Here is an 11,620-nt window from a genome sequence, read left to right on the forward strand (position 1 = left end):
GAGTTTCACATTTAACATAAAATCATTACACTACAAATCTGGGAATTAACAGTAAAATAAAGAAAAAGTTAAACTAACTATATAACTATATACTTGTTAATGCTGTTAACAATAAAATATTCAATTGGGTTAAAGTGAAGAATTTATAAATTAGGAATTACACACTCTTTCAACTTTATTTACTCATTATTGTTTGTTTTACTGTTTTACTTCAATATATTTTAGACATTTAGTCCACTTTTTATAAAATGTCCCCCTTTAAATTTTATTTTATTTGACTTATTTGAGCTAAGTTTTGTGGACACTTAATGTGGATATCATTGTTTTCTTTTCCTTTTTTTGTTTGTTTATTGTTACTTGATGCGTTTTAGACACTAAAAAGGTCATATTTTGAAAGTTTTTCTTTTGAGGATTTTCTTTTTTATTTTTATTTTGCTCTTTTACTTTAAGCAATTAAGACACTCAACTTTTTTTAAGATTTCAGGAGGAATTCTATTTGGCATTTTTATTGTTTTATTGTTTTTTTTATTATTATTATTTGATTTAGTCTCCAAACAATATTTTCCAAAAAAAATGCTCATTTCGAATATTATTTGTTTTTGAAGTTTTATTACTTTTATTTATTTATTTTTGTTACATTTACTTTTTACTTAGTTTTTTGTTTGTGCTTTAGGCACTTAAGTCACCTTTTTTAAATATTCATATTTTGTGTTTTTAATTTTTTTTTTTAAAGGTATTTCTTGGTTTTATTTTTTGTTGTCAGTGGCTATATATACATCTTTATATACCATTACTGATTTCTATATTCTTTGATGGGTTTAAACACAAAAATAAAATTTTAAATGTCCATGTTTTCCTTGTTTGTCTTTTATTTGAGGGATTTTGGACTTTAATTTTGGATTATTTTGATTGCTTTCCGTTTATGAATTGTTTTTTTTTTTAGAAGAACATTTTTGTTTTTTTAGTTAGTCTTCTATTTTGATTTTTTTCTTCCTTTTTTTTCTTTTTTTGTTAGGGTCTTCGTTTACCTCGAGTGATGACTTCACAGGTGTACAGGTGAGTGGGCTGTTCTGATAGATTAGCGCGCGGGAACTCTCAGTGCGTCACTCCGTTATCTGCGGTACAGAGAGCGCGCGCCACGTTGATGGTGTTTCTGCTGAGAGTCATTAATGCACCTGCAGTACAGCCTCCTACTGTTCTAGCAGGACTGACCGCCTGAAGACCCGCAGATCCTCGCTGCAGATCTGCTGAAGCTGTGACTGCAGGCTGGGTGAAGCAACTCATCTACAGGGAGGTGATGTACAGTCTCCAGAGATCTGCATGATAAACCTGTTCCCTGTGTTCCTCGCTGGAGAAGCTCGCAGACATGATTTCTGAGGGGGAATTCGAGATTAAAGAGGAGGAACCGTGGTACGACCACCAGGATCTGGAACATGGTAAGATCATTTTTACTGCACTGGCAGTGATAGTACAGTCAGAGTATGAATATAGGCAGCTGGGTTCTTCGGAGAGAAGACAACATGCTGTTGAACAGCTTATCACAGACACTTTTACAATACTTTAAGTTTAAGTTAAGCTATATGACTGTACACTGTTAAAATATAGGTTTCTTAAATAACTTTTAGGGGCTCGTACCTTTGGAACAGTGGAGAAACCTTTTACTGTGCTTTGAGGAACATTCGAGAACATTTTTCTTTTAAAACATTCAAAAAACCTAAAGCAAAGCACCTTAAGGGTTTTCTCCACAGTTTCTAATTGAACAATCCTTACAGGTGTATAAAATGTTCACGTTTGGTCTGCTTGCTGTGATTTATAGTGATTATAAAATAAAGTAATTGTCATCCTCTTTGTCTTGGGAAAACATTCAGACTATGTAGTCAATCAAAGTCTGTTTCAGTGCGGAAATGTGGCTTTTTGACAGTTCAGTTTGCACCACATCCTGTGACAACTCGGCACTTTCACACCATCAGAAACCTGAAAGACACAAAGGTACCCAGATGCTAGCTGCTAGAATAATCCAGTCACATTCAGTCCTAGTAGCTGGTGGCCATCAAATGACATTTGTGACATCACAATATCAGTTCATTCAGGATGTACTGTTTTAACTGTTAAATTCTAAATCAAATCAAATTTTAATTTAATTTATTACATAGCTCTTTTTGTTTTTACAGCTGAAGTCACACAGAAGTTTTACAGAAGTCTGTTAGCAGGACAAAGAGTCTAACGTAATATAAAACTTAGAACATAAAATCCACAGTGAGCAACAGTTAAAAGGACAAATTCTCTCAAAGCTTGAGGAAGAAGTCTTGTTAGGAAACAAGGCTCATACATAAGTGGAGACCCATTCTCCTCTGGTCAGAATACTTTATTTACTAAATTAATAATTAAAAAAAGCGTTATACATACATTGTACATTGCTCTCATATATTCAGGTGTACTGATACAATGGTAACAGGGACAATAGAAATAATGACCATGATGTATGAGGGTAAGGGTAATGGTGTCAGTTTATGGTCAAGGGGGTGAAAGTCAGCGTTCACAAATTTTTTTTTCAATTTATGTTTTCATTATGCCTGTCATGAGTTAAATAAAAGACACAAGACATGTTAAGATAAATAATGTAATCATTTTTAGGCCCATTGATGTAATAATGGAAGTAATTCTACTATTTTGATATTCAAACATTAGGATAGCAATACATAAAGATATCCTAAATATTTTTTTAATATTTAAATAAAACAAAAACATTTCAGTTAAAACATAGTCAACACATCAGCCGATTAAGGTGAATAGGCTCTGTGTTCACTAAAGAACCTCAGCAATTCCATTATATGAACCCTTAACAACTACAAAGCTGAACTCTGTGACCAAGTGCTCATTGTGACCAACAAAAACATATCCCAGGCCCTGCACTTGTGTCAATCATTTAATTTCTGATAAATATTGCGTTGTAGTATTACTTAGTTGCTTTACATTAGTGGTCAGAAAATCGTTTGACAATATTGGGCTTTCTTTTTTTTTTTGGAGTTGAAAGGGAGGACGTCTGAAATTAACACTGGGTAAAAAAAGGTAAAATCTTGAATAAAATCACTGAGAGGATTTAATTTTATTATTCCAAGGCACAGGCTTGCTATGGAAACTGCTGAATCACCAGTGTCATTGTCAACGGTCAAGTGAGTTTTACATTGTTGTGGGCTAATGTCCAAGAATCATTGGCTCCAATGTTGACACCTTTAAGCTTGTTGGCTTGCAACCACACCACGTGGACATAAAAAACAGCTCGTGGAGGAAAGAGTTTTGGGATCACATTGAGTAGAGATGTTTGGAAGAAAAACATTCAGGAATTTAACCCTAATCACTTTGGCTGTTCCAACTATTAAGCATGGTGGTGGTAGTATCACATTTGTGGTCTACTTTTCTGAAAGTGGAACTGGTATATTGCACAAATAGGATGGAATAATAAAAAAGTAATTTTTCAAAATAACCTCAAACCATTAGCGATGCAGCTAAAATATGGACACAGTGGTTTTCCTTAACTCTACCCAAACAAAGACATGAGGAAAGTTGGGCCTGTGCGTTGAAATCAAAATAAATATTAAACTTCCAGTTCTGTCTGTAATAGCAATAAAATATCCAAGCAGAGATCTGTCAAGTTTTGTTTGCATGGCTGCTAAACATATCTAGTCAAAGTGCAATTTAGTATATATGCATATATAATATTTTTGTGTGCATGTATGATCCTATATATTGTATGTAAGTTTGACAAGTTAAAAAAAAAGCACATCCCGATATTGCCGAGGCACATGTCCATAATAAGTGTATGTAAACTTCCGACCACAACTATATGTCATTATTTTGAAGGTGAAAGGTTGCATTATCAGACCAGTGAACTGATAATCCTGCATATTGTCACGGTCATAAAATTGCCCTTTAAACAGTGTGAGCACATGAAGATCAATGGAACAATGGAGGGTAAAAATCAATATAATGTGCCTTTATATAATGTGTTCATAGAAACACTGTGTAGCATTACATTTTCGCTACACAATATTAACAAAATATTTACAATATTTGCCACATTAATAGAAATATGGAGGAATGTAACCTTTACTTTAATCTCTGTACATTTTATACAGTTTAAGTTTTTGATGTGGGCTGTGGGATTTGTCTGAAGTGCTGCCTGGTTCAGTTGAATAAAGTGATTAAATAACAAAAAAAATACTTAAACATCTCAATTATTTTTATTTTAAGAATATCAAGCTATATAAGAAAGTGAACATTGACATCAGTGATATCACAACTTTTGAGGAAACTTGCTGCTTGTTAAATATAAAGCTGAGGGTGTTCACCATCTAGAGGTAAAATATCAAGGCATTTTAATCAAATTCCAGTTTTTCAAAATTGCTGAATACATTGATGTATAAATTTGATGAATAGTAAAAATGTTTTTTTTTTTTTTTTATTGCCTTTTTTAAAGATTTGAAGGTTTAAAAATATTGTATTTTAATAAGCATCACTAGGCCTGTCACAATAATTGTAATATAGATTTATAGTACAATAAATGAACACGACCTCAGTCATTTTTGATAATCGTTATATTGTCTATTGTGTTTATTGGTATGTTTGCTCACATATATAACAGTGAACAGTATTGCTTCAGTGCAGTCATGCTTCAATAACTGTGACTCCATACACATAATGTGGACTAAAGTAGGTGAATAAAAGATTAATTCAAACAGACATAAATGCTTTTTTTGTGCTATCCTGTTATCATTATGTCTGTGGCATTTAACAGTCTTAAAATTATAAAAATGTTGTGTATTGCAATACTTTTTGGGACAATATATTGTCCACAAAAAAAATCTCATCGTGACAGGCCTAAGTGTCACACATTCATTGATTTTACTATTTCATATTTTCACGGTTTGGTTAGTCCTGAGCATTATTTATATGGACACTGTCTTTCTGTGCACAGATCTTCATTTGGCTGCAGAGTTGGGCAAAACCCTCCTGGAGAGAAACCACGAACTGGAGCAAGCCCTCCAGCAAATGTACAGCAACAACCAGGAGCAGCAGCAGGAAATAGAGGTACTTGAGTGGAAGTGCAAGCATAATGGTCACATTACAAACAAATTAAATAACACATGCTCATGTATTGCATTATGTATCAACCAGAGGCAGATTAAATCTGTCCCATATAATTTATTTTACTCAAATCCTGAAAAGACCAGGGAAAAAGTAATATCATGACATGTTGGATCATTGAGTGCATTTAAACCCACTTCATAATGAGATCAGTGCAGAACATCAGAGTTTGTCAGTAATCCTACCAACTCATTTACATGCATTTGGGGAATCATGTAATGGTTAACATGAGTACCACAGTCTGTTTTCACACAAGTACAGACTGAGAATTCCAATAATACTCTGGCTAAGAGTTAACATGCACATTCAGATTTCTTAATCAGATTTTTAGACCTTGATCTGATCTAAGACATCAGATTATGTTTGCTGTTTACATGACTACATGAATAATCAGGATAACTGCATGTAAACATCCACTGATTTATGGTCACTTCAGAAGAAATCTTATACATTTCTGTAGTTTTTAGGATGAAAATACAGCACTGGAAAAAAACAATAGACCACTTCAGTTCTATTCTATAAACTCCGGACAATCTTTCTCCCAAATTCCAAATAAAAATAGTAATTTAGAGCATTTATTTGCAGAAAATGAGAAATGAAATAACAAAACAGATGCAGAGCTTTCAGACCTCAAATAATGGAAAGAAAACAAGTTCATATTCATAATTTTTTAAGGGTTCAGAAATCAATATTTGGTGGAATAACCCTGTTTTTTAATCAGTTCTCATGCATCTTGGCATGTTGTCCTCCACCAGTCTTACACACTGCTTTTGGATAACTTTATGCCACTCCTAGTGCAAAGATTCAAGCAGTTTAGCTTGGTCCATCTTCCTTTTGATTATACTCCAAAATCAAAGAAACTCATAATTTTTATTGTTGGTCTCTTATTTTTTAAAAGTTAAAAGAGCTGTTTATAATTACAGAAGGATAAAACATCAATTTATTCCAGTATTGGGCAGCCCTGTTTAAAACTTCTGAAAACACTCATGCACACTTCCTCTTACAAACCTGAAGCCTGAAAAGTGTGACAAAATGAGAGCTGCTTTTTTTTATTATTTGATTTGTTTGAGTTTGTTTTCTTTTGTTTTATTTTTACCGTTTCACACGGATGTTTACACAAAATGTATTCAACTGATTGAGGAGTTGATAATTAAAACCTGGTGTTAAAAAAAAAAACAGAAAAAGGTTTGTAAATGATATGCTTAAAACAGATTGCAGTATGATTTTTCAGGTTTTGAAAGATTGTACATTGTTGAATGATTAACCTAATAATAAAGTTATATAAAGCGTCATATCAGCCAATATCTATGTCAGTGCCTTTCCCTGTGATAAAAAAAAAAAACTACCTGGTCTTGTGAAGTGCTTCATAAGAATGACCTTTGTTTCCAAGGTTCAGAGAGGAGTCTGGAGACTGAGGTGGATCAGAGATAAACCCAGATAGAAACTCTGTAACTTTGTAGACACTGTTTGTTTCATTTACTGTTAAAAATAAAGCAGTAGCAGTGGTCTAAAGGTTAAGAGAGGTGGATTTGGAATTGGGAAGTCACTGGTTTGATCCCCTCAACCGGCAAGAAGTGGGTGTGTGGCTACAGATGTATTCTTGTGCAATAGTTTGTGCTTGATTCTAAAGTATTGTTTGTCTGCTGCTGCTGTCAAACCACTTTTCATGACATAAAAACTATTTACAAGATAACAACTGAAATGTTTGAGAGAAAGAACCTATAAAAGATTAAAAAAGGGTTTAAAGAAGCAGTGTAAATATGGTCATGAAAAACTTGAAAAAAGTCAATTTCCAGCCATTCAAATAGCAATTTCCAGTTCGGGATAATTTTTGAAAAAATAAAAATACACAAATCTACAGATCTTTTGGATTTTTTTTATCTATACACGGAGAAAAGCTATTTTGACCTAACAAATACATCAGCTCAGAGTATGTTCAGTAATTTAGTCCTACGCGATGGAGCTCTCAAGATTTGACATACATTTTATTATTAAAGACAATGTTGTGTACCGACATTGCTTAACAAAATGTTTTTTTTAATCAAATTAATTTTAGACCTAGGCCTACTGTTATCAATTTTGATTATATTTGTAGTTTTATTATCCATGTCTGCACCAATGTTTTATCAATCGTATGGTCATAAAAATGTGCCTTGAAGGCTTGGATAAGTCATGAAAAAGTTAGAGATGTTAGTAATACATTTAAAGGACAGCAGATCTGGGTTTTTAAGTTGTTCTGCTCTTTTTCAGTATCTGTCTAAGCAGGTGGACTCACTCAGGTCAGTGAATGATCAGCATGCTAAAGTCTATGAGCAGCTGGACGCGACTGCAAGAGACCTGGAGCAGAGCAATCAAAGACTGGTCCAGGACAATCGCTCTGCTCAGCTTAAGATAGAAGGGTAAGGATAATCACAAACATTTCTCCCAAATTCCAAATAAAAATATTGTCATTTAGAGCATTTATTTGCAGAAAATGGGAAATGGCTGAAATATAAAAAAAAAAGATGCAGAGCTTTCAGACCCCAAATAATGACTGGTTGATCGTGTTCTCTTCCATCAGTCTTACACACTGCTTTTGGATAACTTTATATCACTCCTGGTGCAAAGATTCAAGCAGTTCAGCTTGGTTTGATGGCTTGTGATCATCCATCTTCCTTTTGATTATATTTCAGAGGTTTTTAATTTAGTTAAATCAAGGGAAAACATCATCTTTAAGCGGTCTCTTATTTGTTTCCAGATATATTGACATTACAATATGTTCAAATTTTTCAATTAAATATTTTCCCAAGTTTGGCACCAATGTCCTCCTGTAATTCACTCTTTCTTCTGAGTGACATATTGGATGTTCTACTTAGTGATATAACCTCGCTATCCTCAGTACTGTTGAGTTTAGAAGGTATACTACTTTTTATTACTGCTGTCAACTTGAACACATCAATGCACACAATTAACCTAAATGTTTAATGCATTTTTTACACAAATACATATTTGGCCCAAACTTCCTCCTATATTTCACTCTTTGTACAGATCCTAGTCACAGCTGTTTTTATTTTGACGTTTGAATGAAAAAAAAAATACTTTAGGTGGAAATTAATGTAAAAAGTCTTTTTTTTGAGCAATTTTACTTGTCTGTTTGTCATGAAATGACACATTTCATATATTGTCAATAAGAATCGCCAAATTTTAAATTATGTCCAAAGGTGAGAACCAACAAAAAATGTATTTTTACATTAAATGGTCACTGCAAATATACAATGTTTTTGCATTACAATAAATATTTGGGCTACTGGTTCAGTTATAAGGATTTTCCTGCTGTTACATACCTGCTAAACTGATGATCCATGGTGTCGTGCAGTGGTTTCCAAACTGTGATATGGAAACAACTTATAGTACTTGAGGCATACACTAGTTATACACTAGATGACCTCCATAACATGTATACTTGTAGTAAAATATTAAGGGCTGAAATCTAAAAGTTTTCACCTGTAACATGTAATAACATTACATTCGTCTGTGTTTAGCGCTTTTACCCAGTAGAACCTGTTTGAAAGTTACACTTCAGTCCTTCACTCTCAGAAATACAATTTTTTTTTATTATTAACATCAGTTTAATTGGCCCTAGAATAACCCCCTGTGGAACACCATAATAAGATATGCTGTATTCCTTTGTCTAAATCCTTCTAAGATATCTCAGTAGGAATACTGTTTTAACTAGAAACAACTTACCATACTACCTTACAGACACACAAGCAGACAAGCTTTACACAACAGATGAAGAACAACTGGCAAAAGATATGACATAGCTATATGTTTGGATTACATGTCTATTTTACTGTGTGTAAACATGTGTGTGGTACATGTTTTCCTGTAAAATGTCTTACAGGTACTGGGAAGATTTAGTTTGTTTATTGGTGGGACATGATCTACACAGTTTGAGAATTACTGGTGTAGTGTATTAATGTGGATGCCGTGTTTCTGTTCAGGCTGACAGAGACCATCAACGCCCTGCAGTGTCAGGTGGAAGAGCTGCAGAAGGAGATGACGGAAATAAAAATGGTTCCATCTGAGCACACAACACCGGATCTACTGACGCCAGAGTGGCCGAAGAACACGATTTTGGGGTAAATAGAAAACTGTGAATGTTTTACAGGTTTTAACAGTTCAGTTAAAGCATGACTATTACATCACCATTTCCATTTCTGAGTCACATTTAAAACTGACAGTAACATCTTTACTGATCAGGAAAACATGAATTTGAATATACTTCATACTTTAATCACAGCTTATTGTTTTATCTGGTAAAAATAATAATTTTTTTAGGCATTTCACACCTCCAAACAGAAATTATGAAGCATTGCAAAAACAGCAATGAGATGTGTGTTAATATCAATGATTTGGATAGGTGTGGGCAAATACTTTGGCAATATAGTGTAGCATTGCTTTGAAATGATGTTTTTCCTCATATGTTTTTCTTTTTCTCAGGTTTCCACCCTTCGAGCATTCTGCCTCTGTGAGCACTCCATCTGTAGAGGAGGAGTACTGGGAAGAGGAGCACTCGGCTCACTTGCACTGCGTTGAGTCGCTGCAGGCGCAGCTGAACGCAGAGCGTGCCCTGAGGGAAGCTGCAGAGCAGGACGCAGAAACTCTGGCAAGAGAGCTCAGTGAGCTGGAGCCACGCCTGACTCTGCTGGACAGTTATAAGGCTCGTCTGGCTGAGATAGAGGCTGAAGTTGAGGAGCTCAGGCAGCTGTGGCGCTCTGATTCGGCCCTGGCTGGCGCAGGCCGTGTCCACAGGCTGCTTCTGCCGGACACTGTGTACCTCTCCTCAGAGGAAGACAGGAGCGAGACCTTCCAGAAGAGCCACATGCTGAAGCGCTGCAGCAGTGAGAGGCAGCTAAGAGAGGCTGGAGGCGAGGACAGTGGCCTGTGTGACATAGAGTTTGCTAGTATCTGCAGGGGGCAAACAGAGACTGTGAAGTACCACCGGGGCATCTCCCTACTAAACGAAGTGGATGCAGAGTACAGCGCCCTCCAGAGGAAGTACAGCGCTCTTCTGCGCCGCTGTGAAGACAAGCCACAAGCACTGAGCCACAAAGCCGTGCAAACATCGCCAATCACTGAGCACACGACCCCACCTCTAGCCAAGAATACATGCTCCCAGGGGGTCGGCACGCAGGATAACGCTAACGCACCTGAATACAAAGTCCTTTTTAATGAGATCTTCACTTGTATCCAGAGGAGCAAAGAGAACCTCAGGGAGAACAGGGCTGAGTCCAGTTTAATACCGAATGCACAATGAAGCCTGTACTCTACAAGCCTCTTAGACTTGTCCTCAATAAGTACTTGGCAAGTGTCCCAGCAGGGGCTTCAGATATAAGAGGCTACTGCTCGCTTTACATATGTCTTAGGCTTTGTTCAGACCTCGAGCAAATCGGATTTGTTTCGTAAATCAGATCTTTGAGGTTGATGGGGGTGACTGTTTTCACTATTATTTATGTGCTTAGATCAGATTTTTGTGCCCAGATTTCAACGTCTTTGCAGTAACTCATCAATATCTAACTTTTGGCACCATTCTTGGACCCCTGTACTATTTTCACTGGTTTTGATAAGGTTGTTGTTTGTCATGTTGTTTTGTCAGTTGTCAAAAATCCGATTTCATATGGCTTCTGGCTGTGCAGACTACCAAAAATCATTCTGGATACAATCCGGGATGCAATGATTAGTTTAGAGAGTTAAAAATGTTGATTTTGTACAAATTTGTTGACTCCAAAAAAAAAAAAAGGCACATGCTATTTGCACCCGGGTGTATACAGCAGTGTGTGCTATTTGCACCCGGGTGTACATAGCAGTGTGTGCTATTTGCACCCGGGTGTACATAGCAGTGTAACCCTAGCTAAATTAATCAGAATAAGCAACAAAATACAAAACTTTTTACTTAATAACTAAGATAAGGTTAGATACAAGTTACCTAACTGCCTCAAACTTTAATTCAATCAAATAACTTAAACTGAGATCCACCAAAACACTAGCTTAGTTTATTCGTTTTCAGTCAACAGTGTTCGATAGATAATAATTCTCACACTCTGTCTTAAATATTTATCTTAAAATGTAGAGTTAAATTGAGTGATGGGCCTTTTATACATAAATAATAACCAAATTCTGCTTACCATTTCCTATGGTCTCCGTTTCCCCATCTGTGAATTTGCGCCTTTTCGCTCCCTCGCATTGAGTTCTCTTTCTTTTTTTTTTTAATTAAGGGGTGAAAATAGCCTTGCTGTGTGGCACGTGCTATTTGCACCCGGGTGCAAATAGACACTCCGAAAAAAAAATCAGTGTTGACCAATCGTTTGTAATTGCACTGCACTACATGAAGTGCTTGGGAAACAATGGAAACACATGGTGAAGGGGTTAAGACGGCACACATCGGTTATTATTTGATGTTCTTTGAGAATTTATGTTAGGGCAGAGACTAGGT

General features: G+C 35.6%; 1 protein-coding gene across 1 annotated transcript; it reads left to right on the forward strand.

The window, feature by feature from the left end:
• The first annotated feature begins 1,080 nt into the window (after positions 1-1,080).
• On the forward strand, positions 1,081-10,945 carry cdr2b (cerebellar degeneration-related protein 2b). The gene is given in 6 exon segments (XM_049464828.1): positions 1,081-1,436; positions 4,976-5,088; positions 7,396-7,544; positions 9,129-9,266; positions 9,628-10,431; positions 10,433-10,945. Coding segments are annotated over 6 exon segments (1,311 nt in total). The 5' UTR covers positions 1,081-1,366; the 3' UTR covers positions 10,470-10,945.
• The last annotated feature ends 675 nt before the right edge of the window (positions 10,946-11,620 follow it).

The sequence above is a fragment of the Astyanax mexicanus genome, chromosome 15 (genome assembly GCF_023375975.1).
Source record: "Astyanax mexicanus isolate ESR-SI-001 chromosome 15, AstMex3_surface, whole genome shotgun sequence".
In the NCBI taxonomy this organism is placed as follows: Eukaryota; Metazoa; Chordata; class Actinopteri; order Characiformes; family Acestrorhamphidae; genus Astyanax; species Astyanax mexicanus.